Source organism: Pan paniscus, chromosome 18, assembly GCF_029289425.2.
Source record: "Pan paniscus chromosome 18, NHGRI_mPanPan1-v2.0_pri, whole genome shotgun sequence".
Lineage (NCBI taxonomy): Eukaryota > Metazoa > Chordata > Mammalia > Primates > Hominidae > Pan > Pan paniscus.
The window spans coordinates 31,644,967-31,672,966 of NC_073267.2; the positions used below are offsets into that span (position 1 = coordinate 31,644,967).

At 45.5% G+C, this 28,000-nt stretch overlaps 2 protein-coding genes across 9 annotated transcripts in view; both read left to right on the top strand.

The window, feature by feature from the left end:
- LOC134729279 (serine/threonine-protein kinase SMG1-like) overlaps positions 1 to 8,781 on the top strand; it is a 39,516-nt gene extending 30,735 nt beyond the window's left edge. For all 5 annotated transcript variants that reach the window (XM_063597492.1, XM_063597491.1, XM_063597490.1 and 2 more), the window contains one exon: positions 17 to 8,781. In XM_063597492.1, coding sequence (XP_063453562.1) covers positions 17 to 119 — 103 coding nt within the window. In that variant the 3' untranslated portion in view covers positions 120 to 8,781. The remainder of the gene's footprint in view (positions 1 to 16) is intronic.
- Positions 7,416 to 28,000, top strand: LOC129394197 (nuclear pore complex-interacting protein family member B9-like). 4 transcript variants are annotated; one of them, XM_063597513.1, is made up of 8 exons: positions 7,416 to 7,504; positions 7,728 to 7,814; positions 16,675 to 16,857; positions 20,468 to 20,567; positions 20,731 to 20,875; positions 25,009 to 25,069; positions 25,179 to 25,214; positions 26,565 to 28,000. In XM_063597513.1, the coding sequence occupies exons 1-8, from the start codon at positions 7,448 to 7,450 to the stop codon at positions 27,933 to 27,935; spliced, it is 2,040 nt and encodes a 679-aa protein (XP_063453583.1). In that variant the 5' UTR covers positions 7,416 to 7,447; the 3' UTR covers positions 27,936 to 28,000. The 4 variants fall into 4 exon arrangements, with proteins under 4 accessions (XP_063453583.1, XP_054955692.2, XP_063453584.1 ...); XM_063597514.1 differs by lacking the exon at positions 7,416 to 7,504 and adding an exon at positions 13,216 to 13,301 and having other exon boundaries at positions 7,692 to 7,814; XM_055099717.2 differs by lacking the exon at positions 7,416 to 7,504 and having other exon boundaries at positions 7,687 to 7,814.

Genomic DNA, 28,000 nt, shown 5'->3' on the forward strand with positions numbered 1-28,000 from the left:
TATTTATTTGAGACAGAGTTTCGCTCTTGTTGCCCAGGCTGGAGTGCAGTGGCACGATCTCAGCTCACCACAACCTCCGCCTCCCAGGTACAAGCGATCCTCCTGCCTCAGCCTCCTGAGTAGCTGGGATTACAGGCATGTACCACCACGCCCGGGTAATTTTGTATTTTTAGTAGAGACGGGGGGTTTCTCCATGTTGGTCAGGCTGGTCTAGAACTCCTGACCTCAGGTGATACCCCTGCCTCAGCCTCCCAATGTGCTGGGATTACAGCTGTGAAGCCACCACGCCCGGCTGCTGTGATAATTGAGATGTAAACCAAAAATAAAATTCTAAGCCACCCAATCCGACTGAATGGACCCTTCCTGTTGACCAAGGACATTCCAAAGTAAACTGAAAAGACCAGCTTAGGCCATGATGGGAAGGGGAGGTGTCAACATGCCTCATTCTACCTTCCTCCCTCTGGAATCCAGACACAACTGACCAGCATTAACATTAAAACAGAGATCTTAAGCTGGGCACAGTGGCTCATGCCTGTAATCCCAGCACTTTGGGAGGCCAAGGTGGGATCACCTGAGGTCAGAAGTTCAAGACCAGCCTGGCCAGTATGGTGAAGCCATGTCTCTACTAAAAATACAAAATTAACCGGACATTGTGGTGCACGTCTGTCATCCCAGCAACGCAGGAGAATCACTTGAACCCAGGAAGCAGAGGTTGCAGTGATCCAGGATCATGCCATTGCACTCCAGCCTGGTTAACGGAGCGAGACTCCGCCTCATTAAAAAAAAAAAAAAAAGCCGGGCGTGGTGGCGGGCACATGTAATCCCAGCTACTAGGGAGGCTGAGGCAGGAGAATGGTGTGAACCAGGGAGGCGGAGCTTGCAGTGAGCCGAGATTGTGCCACTGCACTCCAGCCTGGAGAGAAATGCATTTCATAATGCATTTTAATTGCATTAGCAGTGATTTAATTTTTTTAGATGCTAAAACTTATGGGTGAAAGTGGATTAAATGTAGCCAAATGCAACATCAAAATCTTCAGGCACAAAAACCCATTAACTTTTTCATACTCTCAGAAGATGAACCTAATTTCAAATGAAAGCTGCCTCCAGAATATATTGTTAAGCGTATTCTAGATATAATTCATTTTGGCAAACATACTGTAGAAATTCACATAACATTTTACTGTACTAAAAGTAAATTGCCCATGTAACAAAAAATATCTTTTCAGAGCTTCAAATGAATTTTAAAGGATGACTGATGGTCCTTGGAAGAGAAACAGTAAAGGAATAAGGTTTGTAGCAATGATGTATGAGTTAGAAATTGCAGTTCCAGATGATCTCTTTATTAAAGAGACGATCTACACTTAATTTGGTCAACTGTTATGAACATAGTTCATGTTAAGTCTCCATTTAAATACAACCTGAAATACCAAAGTTAATTCTCTTTTCTTTCTTTTTTTTTTTTTTTTTAAGACAGAGTCTTGCTCTGTTGCCCTTCCTGGTGTGCAGTGGCGTGATCTCGGCTCACTGCAACCTCCACCTCCTGGGCTTGAGCGATCCTACTGCCTCAGCCCCCCAAGTAGCTGGGAGGACAGGTGCAAGCCACGGCACTCAGCTAATTTTTGCATTTTTCGTAGAGATAGGGTTTCACCATGTTGCCCAATTTGGTCTCGAACTCCTGAGCTCAAGTGATCCGCCCGCCTTGGCCTCCCAAAGTGCTGGGATTACAGGCATGAGCCACCGTGCCTGGCCAGAAAATTGTAAACACACACAAACTCTCAAGTGGCCTAATTCCCTCTCACCAAACCAATGACAATACAGATAAAAGAGAATAACTTGTGTTCATTTTTGTACAAACAAAAAAGATATAAATTGTGAATGATGCATGATTTTTAATTACAAGTAAACTGGGCAAATGCTTCTGCATTATTTAAAGCTAAAAGGTGATCAGTGGAAACTTTCCTCTGTTAGTACTCTAATACTTTTTATATTTATCGGCTCACTACAACCTGTGCCTACCAGGTTCAAGCGATTCTCCTGTCTCAGCCACCTGAGTAGCCGAGACCACAGGCACGCACTACCATGTCCGGCTAATTTTGTATTTTTAATAGAGACAGGGTTTCACCGTGTTGGCCATGCTGGTCTTGAACTCCTGACCTCAACCGATCCGCCTGCCTTGGCCTCCCAAAGTTCTGGGATTACAAGCGTGAGCCACTGCGCCCAGCCTTATTATAATTGTTACTATTTAAATCTCTTTTGCTCTCTCCTTCAAGAGAGACCTCATCCCATTCAGTTGCATCCATTTATTTATTCATCTTCTGCCTCCTGGGCTCGAGAGATCCTCCAGCGTGAGTCTCCCAAGTAGCTGGGACTACAGGCTCACACCACCATGCTTGGCTAAATTTTGTAGGTTTTGGAGAGACAGGCTCTTGCCACATTGCCTAGGCTGGTCTCAAACTCCTGGGCTCAGATGATCCACCTGCCTTCGCCTCCCAAAGCACTGGGACGTGAGCCACCACGCCCAGCCGCAAGTACTTTTACACAAAATGCAAACACTATTCTTCCATCATAAAAGTGATACCACAGCTTCTGTGAAGTTTTGCCAGGTAGTACTCATAATTACCTTGGGTGAACTTTTTGATGTTAAACTGTATCTTCTTCTTACGAGTTTTTCCATTGTATTAACTGCTTTTACAACAACACAAATAACAAGTTATTTTACAAACCATTTAGAAATTTCTGTACTATGGTCCCAGTAATGTAAAATATATTAATGCCTATTACATTCAGATAAATTATACACTTGGAAACCACATACTTATGACTTACAGAAACTTACAGAAACAAATTATAGAAATTATATGCTCAATTTTTAGGTATATAGTCTTAAATTAAGCTTAAATATACATTCTCAAGATAAATTAACAGTTCAGGGCTTCACAACTTGAAATCTGTGGAAGATGACATTGGAGACAACAGAACTCTGGTGGAATTCTTAGATGGAATTTGCCGAAACTTTTTTTTTTTTTTTTTCTGAGATGGAGTGTCACTCTGTCGCCCAGGCTGGAGTGCAGTGGCGCAATCTCAGCTCACTGCAAGCTCTGCCTCCCGGGTTCACGCCATTCTTCTGCCTCAGCCTCCTGAGTAGCTGGGACTACAGGCGCCCACCGCCACGCCCGGCTAATTTTTTATATTTTTAGTAGAGATGGGGTTTTACTATGTTAGCCAGGATGGTCTCGATCTCCTGACCTTGTGATCCACCCGCCTTGGCCTCCCAAAGTGAAACTTTTCTTTAAAATAGAGATGGGATCTTGCTGTATTGCCCAGGCTGGTCTCAGACTCCTTGCCTTAAGCAGTCCTCCCACCTCAGCCTCCTAAAGTGCTGGGATTACAAGCGTGAAGCATTACATCCAAGTGAAACTTCTTGAGATGGTTACGTAATGTCTAAATCTGCTGGTGTAGAAGTTAGTAAAGTGTAGAACTGAATAAATATTAAATATTAGATCAAGTTTCTCATGTTTACCGTAACGTATAAAGATTTATCTTAAAGCACTGATTTTCACAAAATAACATCAGTGTGAAATTGGAAAAGAAGCCAAATATTTTATTTCATGTATCTGAGAAATGAGGTGCTTTAGTCAACTGAATCTGCCCAAAACTAAAAAGCATTAATTAAAAAGTACTTAACTCAGAAATTATAAAAATAGGAGACATCAATAAAATACATTCTACACAGAATACGCCAACCATACACTACTCTTTTTTGATAATAAAAAATGTATTTACTGAGCCAGTTGTGGTGGCTCACGCCTATAATCCCAGCACCTTGGAAGGCCAATGAGAGTGGATCAGTTGAGGCCAGGAGTTTGAGACCAGCCTGGCCAACATGGCGAAATGCCGTCTCTACTAAGAATACAAAAATGAGCCGGGCACGGTGGCACGCACCTGTAATCCCAGGTACTCCGAAGGATGAGGCAGGATAATTGTTTGAACTCAGGAGGTGGAGGTTGCAGCGAGCCAAAATCATGCCACTGCACTCCAGCCTGGGTGACAGAGTGAGTCTCTGTCTCAAAAAAAAAAAAAAAAGGAAAAGAAAAAAAGTCAGTTGCAGTGGCTCACGCCTGTAATCCCAGCACTTTGGGAGGCCGAGGCAGGCAGATTACAAGGTCAGGAGATCGAGACCACCCTGGCCAACATGGTGAAACCTCCTCTCTACTAAAAATGCAAAAATTAGGCTGAGCACGGTGGCTCACACCTGTAATCCCAGCACTTTGGGAGGCCGAGGCATGGAGATCACGAGATCAGGAGATTGAGACCATCCTGGCTAACACAGTGAAACCCTGTCTCTACTAAAAATACAAAAAATTAGCTGGACGTGGTGGCAGGCACCTGTAGTCCCAGCTACTTGGGAGGCTGAGGCAGGAGAATGGCGTGAACCCGGGAGGCGGAGTTTGCAGTGAGCCGAGATCCCACCACTGCACTCCAGCTTAGGCGACAGAGCCAGACTGTGTCTCAAAAACAGGAAAGAAAACAAAAGAAAATTTGGACTATTGCCAATTACAAATATTTTTAGAGAAGAATTCAAAACAGTAACTGTGGATGATGGAAACAATAGTTATGATAAAAGTCTGATGAAACTTCCCAGTTCACAAGGAAATTTAATTACTTATGTGCAGCATTTTAAGACAGTAATCAGAATCATGACTGACAGCATCATATCAGGGCCACCAGACTTTTATAAATTTCATACAATCTTCAGAAATAATTAATAACTTTTTTTTTTTTTAAGATAGATTCTACCTCTGTCACCCAGGCGGGAGTGCAGTGGCATGATCTTGGCTCACTGCAACCTCCGCCTCCTGAGTTCAAGCAATTCTCCTGTCTCAGCCTCCCGAGTAGCTGAGACTACAGGCATGTGCCACCAGGCATGGCTAATTTTTGTATTTTTAGTGGAGACAGGGTTTCACTCTATTAGGCTGGTCTGGAACTCCCGACCTCAGGTGATCCACATGCCTTTGTCTCCCAAAGTGCTGGGATTACAGGCATGAGTGACGGTGCCCAGCCATTCATGACATGTTTGTACAAATATAACTTTAGCAAATATTTAGCATAACTATCAAAATTACAAATCATATTAAATTTGTATAAATGTATGCAATTTTTGGAACACGTATATCAACAACATACCCATAAATATAACTGAGATGAGATCTAATGTCACCTCACTTGACAGTGCCCTCCCATGCAGTATCGCCACATTTGACAATGCCTGCCCATTTAATCTACCAAATAAATCGAATCACTTAATACCTCTACAAGATGAGAGATACATTCTTTGGACTCCCCAAGGGATGCACCTGAAAAAATCCCAAAGTTAGTTTTAAGCCAAAAAGACTTGATTTAGGATTTTGACACTGGAGAAACCCATTAAAGACGTCAAGTTTGAAAACACTTGATCAAAACAGAATCACAGGTCACTATTAAAAGAGTATTAATTTAACCAGAGACTTCCAAAGCAATACAGAAACTTACATGGATATAAAAACCTTAACCCTTTTAAAGGTCAGATTTGCTAAGTGATCAAAAGGGGTACTTGAATTGAATCAACACAGGAAGAGTGTGTACAGGGTTATGAGTGTAGGCAGATGGTTACTTTGGTCATATCTCCATTTGCCACCTGATTACACATGAGAATGGCATCTTTACTCACCAGAAAGCCAGTATTATAGGAGGTGTAGGAGGCATTCTTGGACTTGAGACAAGAACATTGTTGTGTAGAAATTTCATTGACTGTGTTAAAATTATTCTCCATGGGCTGGAGAACACATAACATGGCCTTTAGAATGAGACGGGCATTGATTGGATGCAAAGTCTCCACACTTACTAGCTGTGTGACATTGGACAGAGTGCTTCATCATTCCGAGACTCAGTTTTTAAAGGAAAAACAACTAACTACCTTGCAAGCTTGCTAGCAGGTTTAAGTGTAATAATGTGTGGGAATGACTGCACCGTGACTAACACGTAGTGACAGCTTAATTAATGTTAACCCTTATCATTATCATATAAGAATGTGAGTTACATAAGAGAGGAATCCTGTCAGTTCGTTCTCTGCTGTGTCCCCAAGACCATGAATCATGGCTGGCATGTAGTAGGCATTTAATAATATATGTTCAACAAGTATTTGGCAGTCTCGGAGGGCAGAAAAGGAGGTGGGGAAGATTTTTAAATAACGTTTTTTAAAAAGTCACATTGTCGTACAATACCGATTTTTCTTGCATATTTAGGAAATTGAGGGTTTTTTCCTAAAACATGCGGACATATGGGAAATAGGATGCAACATTTGCACTAATGTTTCAGACACAGTTAGAGGTTTCCAAGAGATTTTGCGCTGGGGAGGCTGCTTGCTACAAGCTCCCAAAGCTCTGGGAGAACATAGTATTCATTCCTCCCTCAGCAGAAGCGGTGAGGCAAGAAGCTCTGGGGAGCACCCAGCCTTGGACTTTTAGCATAGTGTGTCAGGTCTTCATAGTTTGGGCCCAGGGCACAGAGAAGTCACAGCTCTCCGGCATCCTGTGACCTTTACCCTCTTTGCCAAGGGAAAATGTGGCCCACCAAAGCAAGAAACTTGAGGGCATGGGTCACTCCAGCCCTGGCATCTGCCCAGAGCCCGAGAAGGAAGGAACAATGATCCTCCAGCTACCTCACGGGGCTGGCACAGGTGACCACTGCCCTGGCATCACCCAGCTGTGTCCGGCAGCCTGAACCCCATCTGTGGGGATGTGAGGAGGAAAATACAAAAGTCCTTAGGTGAACACTGAGAAGGCAGATGCAGCAGAAACCTCCAGGCCAGAACTACCCAGTCTTGGACCTATGGTGGAGATAGAGCATAGCTGGCGATCATGTGTACTTACACTCTAAGGTCACCTGGTTGCACTATGGCCTCATCTGTGGCTCTGAAAATGAAGATTTGGAAGGAGATCATCACAGCTAATGTTTAACAAGCCCCTCCTGTGTGCCAAATCATTCACCCCTCACCACAACTGAATGAGCTAAGGATTCTCATTATATATAGTTTATGGAGAGGGAAGTGCAGACACAAAGAGGTGAATTATCTTACCCAGATCACACAGCTGATAAGTGGTGGAGGCAGAATAGAATCTAAACAGTGTGGCTCCGGAGCCCACATGCATTGATTCGACAAGTGTTTATTGAGCACCTGCCACGGACAAGGCCTTGTGTGATTAAATAGGGTTGTGATTAGTAATATAAAAATGAGAAATCACTAATGCTTTTTAGACTTAACATTTTCTTTTTTTGTAGGATTCAGGCACAGAACTGTATATCCAATAATAGTGAAATGGATCCCACTAATTATGACCGAAATGATGATACATTTAAATGACTTGGATGTTTTATAGGTATGATCTCGTGAAACCTTGAGAGCAAGTGAATGACGAATGAAACTATTGTTCCTGTTTCACACAGAAGAAAACTGAGGTTAAAAGGGGTAAAGTAATTTTGCATGGCATGAAGTAGAAATTCAAAGTACAGGAATTTGAACTTGGTTCTGTCCTTTTCTGAAGCCCTTGACCACTATAGACTGAAACATCACCTTGTTTTTCCACTCATTCAACACGTTTTTTTAAAATTATCTAATAGATTGGCACTCATGATGAACCCCTGTTCTCATTCTGCAAATGGTGAAGCTCTCTATTGTCCTGACCCCACAGTTCCTGTCCCATGAGCAGGGCCAGCTCACCAAGGAGCTGCAGCAGCACGTAAAGTCAGTGACATGCCCATGCGAGTACCTGAGGAAGGTGAGTGAGTGCAGAGAGATGGGGCCTGGTGCCCTTGAGCAGTTCCCGGGTCTCAGCTGCCACACATCTCATAGCGGGTGATGCTGGGGGAAGCTTATGCAGTCACAGTACTGGCTTCTTCCTCTTTTTCTTTCCATACAAGTGGCTTAGGGATGGGGTAGAGTAGTTGACTTATTTGGATGAAAACCACTATCTTCTGTCAGAAACTCAAAAGGAATCATTGCTGGCATGGTAACCTAAAGAAAAACAACCAGACAAGTGCCCAACGACAGTTAAAAAGGTTATTTATTATCTTGCCAAGTTTAGGCTGGGCGTGGTGACTCATGCCTGTAATCCCAGCATTTTGGGAGGCTGAGGCTGGTGGATCACCTGAGGCCAGGACTTCGAGACCAGCCTGACCAATACGGCAAAACCTCGTCCCTACTAAAAATACAAAAATTAGCCGGGCATGGTGGTGTGAGCCTGTAGTCCCAGCTACTCAGGAGGCTGAGACAGGAGAATTGCTTAGATTCAGGAGGTGGAGGTTTTAGTGGGCCGAGATCACGCCATTGCACTCCAGACTGTGCGACAGAACGAGACTCTGTCAAAAAAAAAAAAAAAATTATCCTGCAAAATTTGAAAAGGAAATTCAAATCAACAGCTTCTAAACTACTTTTTAACATGACTCATAATAAGAAATACATTCTATAGTACATATATATGTTCTATAATTTTGAATAAAAGAATTAACCACATCACATTTATTTTACAACATGTAATACATATTTTTTATTCTCCTTCATTTGTTTTGAATGCTCTGTGCAGTCTACAAAAAGTCCAATAGTAATAATTAAATTAGTCATTAAGTTGAACATTATCTTGTCTTTTAAAATGATAATCTCAAAAATGATCTTTTATTTTTGAGATTTATATAGATACACACACACACACACACACACACACACACACACACACACACACACACAGAGAGAGAGAGAGAGAGACAGAGTTTCACTCTGTCGCCCAGGCTGGAGTGCAGTGGCACAATCTTGGCTCACTGCAACCTCCGTCTCCCGGGTTCAAGCAATTCCTCTGCCTCAGCCTCTGAGTAGCTGGGACTACAGGTGTGCACCATCATGCCCAGCTAATTTTTGTATTCTTAGTAGAGATGGGGTTTCACCATATTGGCCAGGCTCGTGTCAACTCCTGACCTCGTAATCTGCCCACCGTGGCCTCCCAAAGTGCTGGGACTATAAGTGTGAGCCACTGCACCCGGTCCAAGATAAAATTATTTTAACAATATACTATGAAGAGAAAAACACTGGCTATGAAAGAATATGCATAGTTTTACCCTGTTTAAAAATAAAGATTGAAAGAATACATATGCAAATAAGTTTACTTTTATTTTTGGTAATACTTTACTGGATTGTCTGAATATTGACAATCAGTATGCATCATGAAGCTACATGGCTAACATTGAGTACTCACTGTGTGTGCCAGGCCCTGGGTTCAATGCTCTACATGCACTTATATTTCATTTAATTCTCTCTGCAACCTGAGATGGTATAGCCACCTCATTTTACAGAGTTGAAACTGAGGCTCAGAGACTGAAAGTTAAGCCTGAGGTTACAGTCAATAAGAGGCAGAGCTGGAACTGAAACCTACGTGTGTCTGACCACCAGTTCATGTTCTGACGGCAGGCTAGTCTGCATCACAGAGCGTGGGGTAGATGGTGCATGCCTGCTAGGATGGGCTAGGTATCACTGTAGGTAAGAAACAGCCCCAAACGATGGAAATGTACACCACTGAAGGCTCTTTTCCTGCCCATGCTGCACATCCTCCATGGCTCTCCTGTGCCCTGTGCCCCACATGCCCTCATCCTGCCACGAGAATAAAGGAGCAGCCTCCATATGGGAGCTGTCAGCTGCTCTAAGAGATGAAGGAGAGGGTGGCCAGTCTCAATGGCTCCCAACTCTTTTGCCTCGAGGTGACACGCTTCACTTCCACTCACATCTCTTGGGTCAAAGCAAATCCCATGTGTACATCCACTTTCAAGTGGCCCAGGAGAGAACCTGAAATACTCGGTGGACTCCATTAAGGCCGTCATATGGTGTCAGCCTGCATGGGAGACTGTGGAGGGGCAGAGGAGGAGAGTGGGGAACTGATGGGAAATGACAGGAGGACTAAGTCACCGCAGATTTGCTTTATCAGCCAGGTGGAGTTTGTCCCAGAGCTGCACAAAATCATCACCAGCATGATGAAATGGAGTAGACTTCAGAAAAAGCAGTTTGGTCAGATGTAATCAGCAGTGAACTCAGAATCAACTGAGTGACATTGAGTCAGTAAATCTCTGACTGCCTCAGTTACCCCATATGATAGTTTTGAGGATGGGAACATTGAGAGAGTTGATTTGGAAGGATATCAAGAGTAAAAATTCCAACATTTTAGTTCCTTTAAGTTAAATCCAGGCACTCTTTTTCCTGCAAGTCTCCTGTTCCTTTCAGATTGCACAGGTGAGAGTGCTCAGATTAGGGCTGGAGGTTGTAAACTATTGCTCCCACACTGACAGTGCCCCAGTGTCGTGCATGTATTCTGTGCATTTTCCTGTGCTAAACACTCTCCCAAAACATGGTGGGGCCTGATTCTTCCTCTTTGTTCCAATGGCCCTGGGTGACTCAAGTGCCCATTCAATGACCAGGGCACAGAGGTCTTAGAGAGATGCTCCATGAGGCCCCATGTGCGAGCCTGTACCCTGCCGGAGCATGAGGCAAGGGACAGGGCATCGTCTGTGGGGATAGTGGGGGTAGTGGTCAGCCAGGCTTGGTGACTCTACTTGCTCACCAGATGATCCTACACCTGCCACCTCCGATGGATCCACTGCGTCTGTGCCTGCCTGTACTGCTGATGCTCCAGTGGATAACTCAGCATCCCAGCCTAGGCCCAATGCCACTGAAGATGGACCTGCCCCCTGGGGACCCAGGAGTCCTACCACTCAGCTGTCCCCAGGAGTGCCCAGACCCTCATTGTTATCCAGGACGTAGGAGCCCTACCCCTGGCCTTCCCTCATCAGCCGTAAATGATGATTTACTGCTGTTACCATCATCACTGCCTTCAGTGACCAAGGGCCTTCCAAGGTGCCAGCTCTGGAACGAAGGATGCCCTTGGGAGGTGATGACACTCAGGTACACGGGTGCTCAACAGATTGCTTCCTCCTATCCTCAGACGGTCTTTGCATGCTTGCAGCCATTGGCACTCCCATTGTATGGAAGGAAACCAGCCCAGGGTCACACAGCTGGTCAGCAGCAACATAGCTGGTCTCAAATCTAAGGTGCCTGGCCATGCCTCCATGAGGGACCGCCTGCAAGGGAGGTTGATCCTGGCTTTGGGGAGCCTTCCCTGGGCTGCATGAATAACCTCCATTGTTCGAGACCCCAAACTCTGCTCACATCTTCCTTTCCCTGTCTCTGCTTGGGCTATGATCACGGTGACTCTAGCAGCCCTTCATGGACATTATACTACTCTCTGCCATTCACTTTTGCTCTAATCTGACTTCAACCCCCACTTACTTGGTCTCTCCTTTTACAACCAACACAACCGAAATCTAGGGCTTCTTTTTTTTTTTTTTTTTTTTTTTTTTTTTTTTGAGACAGAATCTCATTCCATTCTGTCACCCAGGCTGGAGTGCAATGGTACGATCTCGGCTCACTGCAACCTCCGCCTCCCGGGTCCAAGGGATTGTCCTGCCTCAGCCTCCTGAGTAGCTGGGATTACAGGCGTGTGCCACCATGCCTGGTTAATTTTTGTATTTTTAGTAGAGACGGGGTTTCACCATGTTGGTCAGGCTGGTCTCAAACTCCTAACCTCGTGATCCGCCTGCCTCAGCCTCCCAAAGTGCTGGCATTACAGGCGTGAGCCACCATGCCCAGCCAAATCTAGGGCCGGAACATGGCTGCAGCATATAAAAAGAATTGAATTCCATACTTTTGTTAACCCTGTTTTTTGTTTGTTTGTAGTTGTTGCTGTTTTTGAGACAGAGTCTCGCTCTGTCGCCTAGGCTGGAGTGCAGTGGTGGAATCTCGGCTCACTGCAGACTCTGCCTCCCGGGTTCAAACTATTCTCCTGCCTCAGCCTCCCAAGTAGGTGGGACTACAGGCGCCCACCACCGCACCCGGCTAATTTTTGTATTTTATTAGAGACAGGGTTTCACCATATTGGCCAGGCTGGTCTGGAACTCCTGACCTTGTGATCCGCCCACCTCAGCCTCCCAAAGTGCTGGGATTACAGGCGTGAGCCACCACACCCAGCCCCTGTTTTGTTTTTGTTTTGCTTGCTTCTTAGGGTTGTTTTTCTATTTATGGTAAAGGCATTGGCTTTCCATTTGTAGCATCAATAGAATATTTCCTGTTTACAATAACCTTATGTCATAGTAAATGGTAAAGGGATTTAAAGCAGTGGTTTTCAGCTGCCAGAGGCCTGAGAGAGTTTGGACACACTCTGTGTGATCGGGCAGAAGGCCTGTGGGAAGTTTAGCAGAGGACAGGGCCAGGAAAGGTGATGGACAGTGGGGGTCTGTCCTGGTCACCAGGCCCCTGGGTCCTGCCCACCTGCTTGGAGCTCCCCACCCATCACACATGATGCTGCCAAGCCCTCTGGGTATTGTGGGCAAATACCTTAGGAGAGAAGCTGATGAACTTTGTTTCTTGAAATGCACAGATTCCTTGGACATCCCTGAGAGGTCAATCATGAAAGTCAACTTGGTTTTCTCCCCCTCATTTGGGTTCAGAATTTAAAGTCCACACACACAGGCAGTAAGATGATATAGATAAGGACATCATCACTCGGTTTCGGATGTTAAAATGTCTAGGTGGGTTAGGGGTGATTTGCGATCACACAACCTTGTGGCACAAAGAGGAATTCCCAGGCCAGAGGGAGACATTTTATTGCCATGTTACGATCTTATCATTGAGTTGAAAGGCAATCTTGTTTCATTTTGGATTCTTTCATATGTTTATGTCTTATAAGGGCACTTTGAATTTCCAAGCAAATAATAATTTTGAATTAGCTTTTAATCATTGACTTCTAGCACAGTTATATGATCAGAAACATGCTGTGTGATTTGATTGCTCTCAAATATATTGAGATTTGTTGGAACAAAATAAGTCAGGTTAATTTTTGTAAATGTACCATGCATGCTTAAAATGAATGTATCTACATTTGTTCCTGAGATACAGGTTGATGGACGGATGGCTACATGGATGTGATGGAGATGGTTTACTATCGGGACCTTCCGCATCCTGCTGATGTTTTGTTGCTTAGGATATGAATGGCTGAGCGGAGGCTGTAAAACCTGGCACCCTGCTTGGGTATGAGGTTCTTCCTGCCATCCTGCCATCATTTGTTTTTTATGTTTTGTCGCCAAAAGTGACCTTGAGGAACCCTGGGAGCTCAGGAAGGAAGGAGCGCCCAGAAGCAGGGACAGGGAGCTGGTTGGGGAGGACCAGAAATCAGGTTTGTGAAGGTTCCAGAGAGGACCTGTCCTTGCGAGGAGTGTGGGAGACTGAGATGGGGGAGGGGTCATTGGAATGATGCGGGCGCTACTTGGCATTGTCCATTGTGAGGCACCACCGGGGTCATCAGGGATTGGTGGAGAGGGAGTATAAAGCCCCAGGGTTGCCAAGGGAGGGCCCAGACCGAAGAAGGTTTGGTGGATAGCAGAACCTTTTTGTCTCCCTCTAATTGCTCCTAAGCCTCACGCTCCCTTGCCCCGCGTGTCCTGTTGCTTCCCTGATCTTCTCCGTGACCTGTAGCTAAACCTTCCACCAGCGCTTGAGAACTTAATTTGACCCGGATCCTTTCCCAGACCCCTTTCTTCTTCTCCTCGTCCTCCTCCTCCACCTCCTCCAGGTGCCCAACAGCCCCCTTCTCCTCCTTTCCCTTCCCTTACTTCCCCCCTTCCCCTCCCCTTCCCCTCCCCCTCCCCTCCCCCTCCCCAACTCAGATCCGGCCCCGGTCCCCGTCCCCTTCCTTCCCCCGTGCCCTGAGCCGCCACCACCTCTGTCCTGGCCACCTCAGGGCGCCCTGAAAGGACCAGGACATGCGGCTGCGGTGGTGGCTCCTCTTTTGGCTCCTGCTGGGATTTATCAGCCATCATCCCACCCCTGTGAGTAGACGCTGGACCCGCGGGGTTTCTTCCTTTTTACTGGGCTGTGTCACGCGGCATGAAATTACACAGCTCAGGCCTGTAATCCCAGCACTTTAGGGGGCCGAGGTGGGCAGATCACTCGAGTCCAGGAGTTGAAGAGTAGCCAGGGCATCATAGCGAAACCCCATCTCTACAAAGAATTCCAAAAAAGATTAGTTGGGCATGGTGGTGCCTACCTGTTATCCCAGTTACTGGAGAGGCTGAGGTGGGAGGATCGCTTGGGCCCAGGAGCTGGACGTTGCAGTGAGCCGAGATGGCCCCGCTGCACTCTTGTCTCTAACAAACAAGATGGACCAAAACAAAGTGAAATGTCATTTGATTTGTGTCATCTGGTTTGATGACTTTTTTTTTTTTTTTTTTAGACAGAGTCTCACTCTGTCGCCCAGGCTGGAGTGCAGTGGCAAGATCTCGGCTCACTGCAACCTCCGCTTCCGGGGTTCAAGCAATTGTCCTGCCTCAGCCTCCTGAGTAGCTCAGATTACAACGCCTGGCTAATTTTTGTATTTTTAGTAGACCACCACGCCTGGCTAATTTTTGTATTTTTAGTAGAGACGGGGTTTCACCATGTTCGCCAGGATGGTCTCCATCTCTTGACCTCGTGATCTGCCTGCCTCGGCCTCCCAGTGCTGGGATTACAGGCGTGAGCCACCGCGCCTGGCCAAAATATATAACCTTAAGTGTAAGTTTACTAACTTTGGAAAGTACATACACCAGCATAAACCAACCCCCTTTCAAGATCTACATTATTTTATTTATTTATTTATTTATTTGAGACAGTTTCTCCCTTGTTGCCCAGGCTGGAGTGCAATGGGGCAATATCAGCTCACCACAACCTCTGCTTCCCAGGTTCAAGCGATTCTCCTGCCTCAGCCTCCCAAGTAGCTGGAACTATAGGCGCGTGCCACCATGCCCTGCTAATTTTTTGTAATTTTAGTAGAGGTGGGTTTCACCGTGTTAGCTAGGGTGGTCTCAATCTCCTGATCTCGTGGTCCACCCACCTCGGCTTCCCAAAGTGCTGGGATTGCAGGCGTGAGCCACCACGCCCGGCCCACCTTGTTAATTTTTAAGCACTAAAATTTGATACTTATTTGTGAATGAAGTAATCTCTTCATTGTATTTTTTTTTTTTTTTTACTTATGCTGAGCCTTAAATGACAAAGATTTATATAATCCAAGAGAGAAGTATTATTTAGAGGGATTCTTTTACCATGTGATATATAACAAATGCATCCAATGTTATACATCAATTTAAAAAACAAGTAAATAACTTTAAAGAAAAGATAACTACTGGCCAGGTGCAGTGGCTCACACCTGTATTCCCAGCACTTTGGGAGGCCGAGGCAGGTGGATCATGAGGTCAGGAGTTGGAGACCAGCCTGGCCAAGATGGTGAAACCCTGTTTGTACTAAAAATACAAAAATTAGCCGAGTGCGGTGGCAGGCGCCTGTAATCCCAGTTACTCAGTAGCTGAGGCAGGAGAATCGCTTGAACCCGGGAGGCGGAGGTTGCAGTGAGCTGAGATCATGCCACTGCAATCTAGCCTGGGTGACAGAGCAAGACTTTGTCTCCAAACAAAAAGAAAAGATAATTACTTTATACTTAGCTTGTCTTAGCCATGAGTGACGGGCTGCATGTGGCCCAGGACAGTTTTGAATGCAGTTCAACACAAATTTGTAAACTTTCTTAAAACATTAGGAGATTTTGGCCAGGTACAGTGGCTCATGCCTGTAATCCCAGCACTTTGGGAGGCTGAGGCGGGCAGATTACCTGAGGTCAGGAGTTCGAGACCACCCTGGCCAACATGGCAAAACCCCATCTCCACAAAAAATACAAAAATTTGCTGAGTGCATTGTCAGGCACCTGTACTCCCAGCTACTCAGGAGGCTGAGGCAGGAGAATCACTTGAACCTGAGAGGCAGAGGTTGCAGTGAGCCGAGAGCACGCCACTGCACTCCAGCCTGGGTGACAGAGTGAGACCCCATCTCAAAAACAAAACACCAAAACAAAAACAAAAACAAAAACAAATGGCTGGGCACGGTGGCTCACACCTGTAATCCCAGTACTTTGGGAGGCCGAGGCAGGCAGATCGCCTGTCAGGAGTTCAAGGCCAGACTGGCCAACATGGTGAAACCTCATCTCTACTAAAAATACAAAAATTAGTCGGGCATGGTGGCAGAGACCTGTAATCTCAGCTACTCGGGAGGCTGAGGGAGGAGAATGGCTTGAGCCCAGGAGCTGGAGGTTGCAGTGAGCCGAGATTGCACCACTGCACTCCAGCCTGGGCGACTGAGTGGAGCGGAACTCTGTCTCCAAAAAAAAAAAAAAAAGAATTTTTTTTTTAGATCATCAGCTATTGTTAGTGTTAGTGTATGTTATGTGTGGCTCAAGACAACTTTGCTTCTTTTAATATAGGCAGGGAAGTCAAAAGATTGGATATCCCTGCTTTATACCAAGAAAGACAGCACCCCACATTTGCGATGCCTAAAAACACTACCAGCCATCTGAAAAACATGAGACTTGTAACTTCTGTTCTTTTTTGTAGCAGTGGAATCCCACGGTGATGTCTGAGGGATGTGGTTACCTTTTGGAGGAGGTTGACGGTTTCTAAGGATGATTCTTTCTGAGTGAAATATTGTCGGTGTCGTTGACCTTTTCATTATTTCAATTATTATTATTCCAGGTTATCAACACTCTGGCTGTCTATCGTCATCGTGAGACTGACTTTTGTGGAGGAGTTCGAGACCACCCTGGCCAACATGGCAAAACCCCATCTCCACAAAAATTGGATAATTTGATAATTATCGTTATTGGGTTTCTGAGACCTTACACATTTACCATTCTCTTCTGCACAAATTACCTTTGTGTGAGTATACTAACTTTCTGTAGAGGTATACTTGTAATCACAAATAAGAATAAATTATATAAAACAATTCACATTTCTGGACTTCATTATGAATATGTGGTTTTACCCAAACAATCAGGGAAATGATTTATTAGCATAAGAATTATGAAAATGTCTGCCATTTACATTATGAAAATTAAATAGGTCGGTGTTTGTTTAATAGAATGTCAACAGAGCTTTTGGTCAAAAATAAGTTTTTTTAACCTTTGTGCTATTTATCACAAATGGAGTATGAGGTTTCGTCACTTAAATAGGAAATTCTTTCTAAACTCTTCTGCTTTATAGTTCTATCGTATGGGTGGAAGGAAAGCTTCCAATCTCCTCTCTGAAGATTCACTGCAGAAATGAGCTGACAACAGACAGCTTAACAGGAAAAGAAAAACCTAGAACAGGCATAAACATGGGAACCAGCTGAAAAATGAGACTGCTAGAAGGGCCGGATGGTTGATGCTTAAAGAGCACCCTCTTCTGAGGGGAGAGGGAGATAGATGGAGATGTAGGCCATTTAGAGGGGCAGCAAATGATTTTTAGGGGAAATGAAAGAGGCCAAGGAACAAACAATTGGCCTGAGACAAAGTTCCTCTGAGGTCATAGGGACGAGGTGACAAACTGCCGGAAGGTGAAGGGCAGAACAGCACTGCGTCTCATGATGCAGAGAAAGCCCCAGAGAATCTCTTAGAACTGCCCTCCAAGAGAATCGATGAAAAGTGTGTCTGGGCAGGGTAATTTTGAATGACATCATTCAAAGTGCATGTTCCCACTTGCAACCGGAGAGAGATCAGTATGTCAAAAGTCTGTACTTGGTAAGAATTTGGCTGCTAAGTTGTGCCATAATTTGTCTTTTGAGCCTTTTTTCCTTTGGGTAAGTTGAGCTCTACATTTTGTCTTGCCATTCATGACAGTAAAAATGTGGTTGTCTGGGGGCTGAACCTCCTTCTGAACAATGATCCAAGATAAAAGTACTAATACCACAATGCTTTTTTATATTCAAGGGAAGAGGAAGTATGTTTCAGTTTCACCACCTAGATAATTACACGTCATTTGGCACTGCCTTTCAAGATATGTAGAAAACAGAAAATATATGAGTTATGAAGATATCTAGGCACATTTAACATTCTCTATGCCACTTAGTCCTGAACAGAGAATTTTCGGTATAAATTGGAGGAAGCTTTTTTTTTTCTTTTCTCACCCCCGAGACGAGTCTCCCTCTGTTGCCCAGGCTGGAGTATAATGGTGTGATCTCGGCTCACTGCAACCTCCACCTCCTGGCTTCAAGCGATTCCCCTGCCTCAGCCTCTCAAGTAGCTGGGATTACAGGTGCCCACCACCATGCCCAGCTAATTTTGTATTTTTAGTAGAGTCGGGGTTTTACCATGTTGGCCAGGCTAGTCTCAAAACCTGACCTCAAATGATCCACCCGCCTCAGCCTCCCAAAGTGCTGGGATTACAAGCGTGAGCCACCACTTGAGCCAGGGGAAGTTGTTAAATTTACCACTTTTTAACAATTCCATTTAGGAAAGTTCAGTTGAGCTGTTGGACTTGGACAACTTCGCACCTCTCATCTTTGTCCTTGTCATCTAGTCATCTATACCATTACCTCCTAAGCAGGGACATCATGGGTGCCATGAAGCATTCATGCATGATGGCATTTCTTTGCTTGTCATTTCTTCATGTTTAACATTTCTCCTAGCTCCAAACTGGGCCAGCTACCTTTCCTATGAAATCTAGCAGTAGTTGTGGGATTGACGTGGTTGCTCTTTTCATCTTTTTAGATTACCCATTGCTTCTCTCAAAATCCTAGTACATGACTTTTTTTTTTTATCCTATGTGCAGAAATCAGGAAAAAGCAAATTCTACAAAGAATTTGAAAGATACTATTTCAGGCCAGGTGTGGTGGCTCATGCCTGTAATCCCAGCACTTTGGGAGGCTGAGGCAGATGGATCACTTGAGGTCAGGAGTTCAAGACCAGATGGGCCAACATGGTGAAACCCCATCTCTACTGAAAAGACAAAAAGTAGGCAGGCATGGTAGCAGGCACCTGTAATCCCAGCTACTTGGGAGGCCAAGGCACAAGAATCGCTTGAATCTGGGAGGTGGAGGTTGCCGTGAGCCAAGGTAGCGCCACTGCACTTCAGCATGGTTGAGAGTGACACTCCATCTCAAGAAAAAAGTCATTTCAATGACTACCTCAGGAGATTCATAGGTATCTGACCCACATCTGAGATGGGATTTGCATTGCATTTTCGCTATGATGAGAACAAATATTTAATATCTTAGAAGATTAAAAGCATACTGTGATAATATGGAAATCTTGGTGGGAATTCAGTCATTAGTGAGAATGTTTTGCGTTAAGTTCAAACCAGCCTCAATGAAGCTGATGTGAGGGAAGGGAAAGTGAACTCTGAGTAGAGCAGGGACAGAAGGAAGATGCTCCAGTGCAGATCAGGAAGGAGCAGGGGGTGAAATGTTACAAATTCTAGAACTCAGAGAGCTGAAGGTAATTACTTCCTTTTCAAGTTGTGAAACATGTTAACCTGTGGTAAAATACTTATAAGATGATAGTAACCATCTAACCATGTTGAAGTGTACAGTTCAGTTGTGTGAAGTATATTCATGTCATTTTTTTTTTTTTTTTTTGAGACGGAGTCTCACTCTGTCACCAGGCTGGAGTGCAGTGGTGGGATCTTGGCTCACTGCAACCTCTGCCTCCTGGGTTCAAGCAGTTCTCCTGCCTCAGCCTCCCGAGTAGCTGGGACTACAGGCGTGCATCACCATGCTCAGCTAATTTTTGTATTTTTAGTAGAGATGGAGTTTCACCATGTTGCCCAGGATGGTCTCCATCTCTTGACCTTGTGATTCACCCGCCTCGGCCTCCCAAAGTGCTGGGATTACAGGCGTGAGCTACCGCACCTGGCCTATTTTTTTTTTTTTTTGAGACAGAGTTTCAATTTTGTTGCCCAGGTTGGAGTGCAATGGCACAATCTCAGCTCACCACAACCTTTTCCTGCTGGGTTCACGTGATTCTCCTGCCTCAGCCTCCTGACTAGCTGGGATTACAGGCATGCACCACCATGCCTGGCTAATTTTGTATTTTTAGCAGAGACAGCATTTCTCCATGTTGGTGAGGCTGGTCTCAAACTCCCGACCTCAGGTGATCCGCCTGCCTCGGCCTCCCAAAGTGCTGGGATTACAGGAGTGAGCCACCGTGCCAGCCTCATGTCATTCTTGTGTGTGTGTGTGTGTGTGTGTGTGTGTGTGTGTGTGTGAGACAGAGTCTCATTCTGTCGCTCAGGCTGGAGTGCAGTGGTGTGATCTCGGCTCACTGCAACCTCCGCCTCCCAGCTTCAAACGGTTCTCTGCCTCAGCCTCCCGAGTAGCTCGGATTACAGGCGCCCGCTGCCATGCCCAGCTAATTTTTGTATTTTTAGTAGAGACGGGGTTTCACCATCTTGGCCAGGCTGGTCTTGAACTCCTGACCCCGTGATCCACCTGCCTTGGCCTCCCAAAGTACTGGGATTATACGCATGAGCCACCGTGCCCAGCCGTCATTCTTATATTATTATTTCCTAGGTGTATTTCCTGAAGACTATCTTCTGGTCTCGAAATGGACATGATGGATCCACGGATGTACAGCAGAGAGCCTGGAGGTCCAAACGACGTAGACAGGAAGGTATGGCTCTCTTGGAGTCCCCATAGTGTGGAAATGAGTTTGCCCTGGAAAGGGAAAGAACAGCTTCTTTTCCTCAGGTTTCTCACCTTCTCTTCTCCTCACTCTCACCAAGGGCTGAGGTCCATTTGTATGCACACAAAGAAAAGAGTTTCTTCCTTTCCAGGAAATAAAATTGGCCTGAAAGACGTCATTACTCCATGGAGACATGTGGAAAGAAAATTTAGAGCGAAAATCCATAAGAGGAAGGTGACAACGAAAATCAACCATCATGACAAAATCAATGGAAAGAGGAAGACCGCCAGAAAACAGTAAGATGTGCCTTGACACAAATACTGTTGTATGAACCATGTGCCAATCAAAGTAGACAACTGTAAAGTCCTTGAGAATATTTTCTACAATATTTGTGGCAAATTCAGTGGGTACAAAATTGAGTTTGTCCTTTCTGCTTCATTAGTTTAAGCTGTATAATTCCTTTCCCTTCCTACATTCTTGTTTGTCATTTTTTCGGGGGAAGAGGAGTTGCTAGTACTGGCATTGGTTTTCCTTTCTCTGTCTTTTTTTTTTTTTTTTTTTTTTTTTTTTCCTGAGATGGAGCTTTGCTGTTGTTGCCCAGGCTGTAGTGCAATGGCACAATCTCAGCTCACTGCCTTTTGGGTTCAAGCAATTCTCCTGCCTCAGCCTCCCAAGTAGCTGGGATTACAGGTGCCCACCACCACGCCCAGCTAATTTTTGTATTTTTACTAGAGATGGGGTTTCACCATGTTGTCCAGGCTGGTCTCGAACTTCTGACCTCAGGTAATCCACCTGCCTCAGCCTCCCAAAGTGCTGGGATTAGAGGCGTGAGCCACCACAGCCAGCCTTTTTTTTTTTTTTTTTTTTTTTTTTGAGATAGAGTCTCGCTCTGTCGCCCAGGCTGGAGTGCTATGGTGCAATCTTGGCTCACTGCAACCTCTGCTCCCAGTTTGAAGCAATTCTGCCTCAGCTTCCCGAGTAGCTTGGATTACAGGTGTGTGCCAGCACATTTGGCCAATTTTTTTTTTTTTTTTTTTTTTTTTTGAGACAGAGTCTCACTCTGTCACCCAGGCTAGAGTGCAGTGGCATGATCTTGGCTCACTGCAACCTCCACCTCCCAGGTTCAAGCGATTCTTATCCCTCAGCCTCTTGAGTAGCTGGGACTACAGGCATATGCCACCATGCCCGGAGAATTTTTGTATTTTTAGTAGAGGCGGGGTTTCACCATATTGGCCAAGCTGGTCTAGAACTCCTGACATCATGATCCGCACACCTCGGCCTCCCAATGTGCTGGGATTACAGGCGTGAGCCACCGTGCCCGGCCAGATTTTTGTATTTTTAGTAGAGACAGGGGTTCACCATGTTGGCCAGGCTAGTCTTGAACTCCTGACCTCAGGTGATCTGCCGACCTCAGGTGATCTGCCTACCTCAGCCTCCCAGTGTGAGCCACTGCACCCAGCCTGGATTGTTGAATTCAATCCTTGGGTCACCTCCAGATTCATTTTCACAGTCTTTCATGTTTTGGTCATATTACATTGTATTTTGCTGCCATATGACTGATCTTTTTCTGTTAAATGTGAGATACTTGTTAAAAAAATATTTAGCAATGAATTGAGGCCTAGTAGCATGTTATCTTGCTGCAGAAGAGATGGGAGTCTACTTCTGGGGGATGGTCAGGGGTCCTCCATACAGGCTGCAATTGAGGTCGTCGGTGCAGGCTCAGTCCCTACAAAGGCCAGGGTATTTTCTGTCCACCTTTATTCTGATGCATGACTCTTCTGGGTCTCAACCAGAGCCAGTGGACTTCAGTATGGGTCGCTTTCATTGGCAGACCCTCAATCCACTTGTTTTCCATCTAATCCCATGCATGTGTGCAAAAGCTGCTGTGCTTCTTTGCATCTCAGTAGTTCCTTCTGGAATTCAGCAATGAAACTCAGGTAAATGGGTTCCAAATGCGAGGCTGACTTTCGTCCTGGGTTTCCTTCTTCTCCATCTTCACCTCATGTCTGTTTACTGCCATGTTAGCAATTTGATGTATTCAATCATGAGTTTTATATTCTGTTTGGTGTCCCCCATTGTTCTCATCGGAGATCAGAAGCTTCAGATGCACTTATGTCAACTCAAGAGTAGAATGCTTCCTTAGCTTCCCTCCAGAGTCAGGTTTTGTGTTTCTAGTTCCCAAGTGCACAGCAGGAGTAGTGATGTCCTCACTGGCTTCTCATTTGCATTAAACTGTGAGCTTCTTTAGCGTGGGGACAGGACCCTGCTCCCATTGCATTCTCAGCACCTCACCACACACTCCTTGTTGGAGGCCACTCCAGACAGCATGTGCTGAAGGATGCCCTGTGGTCAGAAACAAGTTCATGAACTTTCTCTTTGAAGTGTTTTTGTCCCTGTTTCCTAGCGTTCTGGGAATTTTACACATCCTTCCTATAAAACCAAGTATCAGGTGAGATCCTTAGGATCAGGACCATGAATCAAGTGGTGTGAGGGCAACACAGCAAACTTACCCTTTTTAGGCCATTTCCTTTTTCTGCCCTCAATCTCTGTGAACTGAACCTTGTTAAAGTCAGTCAACACCAGGGTGGATGGTTTGCCATTGTCACCTATTTTCAGGACATAACACCCGACTTAGGAGCCATTCCGATCATTTCTAATTCAATAGATGCGCCCAGCATTCAGATTGCCTTTTCTCTCAACCAGGATCTTTAAAGTCGATGACAAGAGTTCCAGTCCTGAATCATGGCAAAGTGCAGTAGTGAACTGCGGGGTTAATGACACCATATTCTGGAACGATCTCTCTATGGCTGATGGTCTCAGTTCCGGCATCAGCCTCTGACGGAGAATCAGGTCTCACACAGGAGGAGTCAGATGAGGAGCAATCCTCTGCTTCTGATGGAGTTAGTTGTGATGAATTGGTGAGGTCTGGTTTTTCACACTGAACTAAAATGAGCTTTCGCTGTGTCAAGCACAAGACTGACCCCAGAGACACACATAGTGCACCTCATAGAAGCTTTTAATAGTCTTTATATTTACTAAAGAATAGGACTAACTATGGAAGTATGAAGATGAGCTGGAAATGACAGGTGACTTGCCAGCAGGCCAGAGTGTGACTTTTTTTTGTCCCTCAATGGGAGGTGTCCATTCTCCCTTTGGTTGTGAGAATCAGTTGGTTCATTTGTGGGAAGGTTGCAGGGGGGATCTTTGAATCACAGCCTTCAGATGCCAGAAGGGCAGAGGGAATCCCACACGGGCTGGTGGATCATGTGTGTGCATTTCTCTCCCTTCTAATCTGAGGAAACTAAGCATGAAAGAATGTGAGCATGCAGAAAAGGAGAGGCAGGTATCAGAGGCAGAGGAAAATGGGAAATTGGATATGAAAGAAATACACACCTACAAGTGAGTTCAGAAACTGAACCCCACCCTCTTGGGAAACGCCCATTGGAGTGTTGTTTTTAACCTTTGTACAGTGTTTAGACCCAGTAAATGCAGAAATAGAAACAAATGGTCAGAAGACATATCGAGAGAGAGAGAGAGAGAGAGAGAGAGAGAGAGTTCACAAAACAGAAAACAAAGTACCTTAATATTTACCAGTGACCAAAAGATGTGAAGCAGCAAAACGTCTCCTGACCCCATTGCCAGCTAGACTGTGTGGAAACTCGGTTCATACCAGCCATTCTAGGGGTGGGGTGAGTTGTTGTCATCCTTAGGAAAGTGTGTTGTAGGATCAACCACATCCTTCAAAAGGACTATGCCTGTTTATAAGCCCAGCTGTTTCTGCCCTGTGAAACACGGTAAGGATATTAATACAAAGAGAATACAGCTTTATGATAAAAGATGCTCAATGAAGGATGAATTAGGGATATACTGAGAATGGGGAAGGAAACTATCATCTCAGAAGTCAGCAGGCAGTAAGCAAGAGGAGGAATCAATATAGCAACAGTTTGGATCAGACCATACAGTTTTTTTGTTTTTGTTTTTGTTTTTGTTTTTCTGAGATGGAGTCTCGCTGTGTCACCCAGGCTGGAGTGCAATGACGTGATCTTGGCTCACTGCAACCTCCGCCTCCCAGGTTCAAGTGATTCCCCTGCCTCAGCCTCCCGAGTAGCTGGGATTACAGGTGCCTGCCACCACGCCCGGCTAATCTTTTGTATTTTTAGTAGAGATGGGGTTTCACCTTATTAGCCAGGATGGTCTCAATCTCCTGACCTCGTGATCCATCCGCCTCGCCCTCCCAGAGTGCTGGGACTACAGGCATCAGCCACCGCGACCGGCTCAGATTGTACTCTTATAGCCATCTGAAATACGTTTTCTAGGTAGAGATAGATTGTGTAAGGGTACAGTTGTGAGGATAACAGAAACATGGCAGATTATTTAAAATCATCCTGAAAGTGGTGCTTTATCTGATGAAAGTGATTGTAATCCATAGGAAAATGTTTCAACGTGCGCAAGAGTTGCAGCGGCGGGCAGAGGACTACCACAAATGCAAAGTAAGGAGCTTCCTCCCCGCAGTTGCAGGATAGTTCAGTGCTGATGCAGATGATGCCACGGCTCTTAGACTCTCTCAACATTCAATTTCTCATGTGTTGGCTTTTTCAGATCCCCCCTCCTGCAAGAAAGCCTCTTTGCAACCGGGTAAGTTTGTTTGTTTTCCTTGCTTTTGAACATAGTCTGCCAGGTCAGGACATGGATACATTTTTCTCCCTACAGCTCTGTGCTCAAGCCCTGCAGAGGGAGATGGCAGAGAGAAAGGCTGCCTACAAGCATCACAGTCCCATCCCTGTTGGTAACCGTGTTGTGCAAAAACACCTTCATCCCCACCCAGTGGGGCCCCTGATCTAATATTCAAAGTGTCAGAGGTTCCATATTTGTAATAGCAAATGGGCCCTGACTGTAAATTAGTGAAGAGTGAATGTAACTTATTACCCACAGGGACAATTCCAAATGAAGGCCTTAAATGATGCTCAGCTAAGCTGGTTCTTGTGTGGCCTCTGTACCTTCAAAAGCTGCCGAGTCCTATGATTACACGTGATGGGACTTGTACACTTGAAGTGGAACACAGTTTTAAAACTTGCTTTGTTTAGAATTCCCACCTCATTTTTCCATGGACAAAAGTATTCTTTATGTCCTAGTGCACTTACAATTTGGTATTACCTGGGAGTGAAAAGAAATATTACAGCCATGCCTAACTGACTTCTTGAGGTAAGATTGTTCTGTCAGAAAACCCTCTCCCAGTTCCCCTGCAGCTCTTCAGGAATCCACATCTCTCCAGAGCTCTTTGTTCTCATGGGTGGCACCTCCAGAGTGAAGAAGATCCTTTGTCAAGAAGGGAAACAGAGGGGAAATGAGAGGGGCCTGCAGGCAGAGCTGGAATCAACTTCCACTCTGCCTCTTGCAAGCTGTGTGACCCTGGGCACAATTTCTCCTTCCTCTGGAAACCTCTGTTTTCTTAGATTTGGAGCAGGGTGGTCACACTGACCTTGCAGAGTTCTGAGAATCAGAGACAGAACATAAAAGGCCTGGAAAACATTCTCCAAAAAGAAGCTGCAACATGTGTGGACAATGGGCTTTTCATTCCTCTCTTACTGTCTGTTGACCTGGTGCAAGAAACATGCTCTGGTGATGGCTGTGAGGGAGGAATGAGGATAGACATAGACACTCCTGTGTCTCAAACATGCTTCTTTATTACTCTGTTATGACTCTGTCTTCCCTGGGGCAGGACCCCAGCCTGCCTACATTTGCAGACAGACACAGTGGCATGTGGAGACAAAAGTGTGTCCCAGTGACTTTTCTTTACCCCCCAGCTGTCAGCAGTACTCAGTGGAAGGGTGATATTATGACACTGATACTGCTATTTTGAAACCTGGAGGATGGAAAGGTGCAAAAATCTATCACCAGCAACAGAAGGTGCAGACCGTGTTGGTGGCAGTAATTTTGTCCATCAAATGAATATGTGTGAAAACATTCCCTTCTTCGGCCCTACAGGTCAGAATGGTGGCAGCGGAGCATCGTCATTCTTCAGGATTGCCCTACTGGCCCTACCTCACAGCTGAAACTTTAAAAAACAGGATGGGCCGCCAGCCACCTCCTCCAACTCAACAACCTTCTATAACGGATAACTCCCTGAGCCTCAAGACACCTCCCGAATGTCTCCTTCGTCCCCTTCCACCCTCAGTGGATGATAATATCAAGGAGTGTCCTCTTGCTCCTCTTCCACACTCTCCTCTTCCACCCTCAGTGGATGATAATCTGAACGAGTGTCTCCTTATCCCTCTTCCACCCTCTCCTCTTCCACCCTCAGTGGATGATAATCTGAACGAGTGTCTCCTTATCCCTCTTCCACCCTCTCCTCTTCCACCCTCAGTGGATGATAATCTGAAGGAGTGTCTCCTTGCTCCTCTTCCACCCTCTCCTCTTCCACCCTCAGTGGATGATAATCTGAAGGAGTGTCTCCTTGCTCCTCTTCCACCCTCAGTGGATGATAATCTGAAGGAGTGTCTCCTTGCTCCTCTTCCACCCTCAGTGGATGATAATCTGAAGGAGTGTCTCCTTGCTCCTCTTCCACCCTCTCCTCTTCCACCCTCAGTGGATGATAATCTGAAGGAGTGTCTCCTTGCTCCTCTTCCACCCTCAGTGGATGATAATCTGAAGGAATGTCTCCTTGCTCCTCTTCCACCCTCTCCTCTTCCACCCTCAGTGGATGATAATCTGAAGGAGTGTCTCCTTGCTCCTCTTCCACCCTCTCCTCTTCCACCCTCAGTGGATGATAATCTGAAGGAGTGTCTCCTTGCTCCTCTTCCACCCTCAGTGGATGATAATCTGAAGGAGTGTCTCCTTGCTCCTCTTCCACCCTCTCCTCTTCCACCCTCAGTGGATGATAATCTGAAGGAGTGTCTCCTTGCTCCTCTTCCACCCTCAGTGGATGATAATCTGAAGGAGTGTCTCCTTGCTCCTCTTCCACCCTCTCCTCTTCCACCCTCAGTGGATGATAATCTGAAGACTCCTCCCTTAGCTACTCAGGAGGCTGAGGCGGAAAAACCACCCAAACCCAAGAGGTGGAGGGTGGATGAGGTGGAACAATCACCAAAACCCAAGAGGCGGAGGGCAGATGAGGTGGAACAATCGCCCAAGCCCAAGAGGCAGAGGGAGGCCGAGACACAATTACCCAAACCCAAGAGGCGGAGGGCGGATGAGGTGGAACAATCGCCCAAGCTCAAGAGGCAGAGGGAGGCCGAGACACAATTACCCAAACCCAAGAGGCGGAGGTTGAGTAAGCTGAGAACACGCCATTGCACTCAAGCCTGGGCAATAAGAATAAATCCGTGGGTCGAAAAAAAGAAAAAAATCAAAAAATAAAACAAAACCCACACTCCAAAAACAAACTAACAAAGAATAAATAAATAATATAAAAATAAAATAAA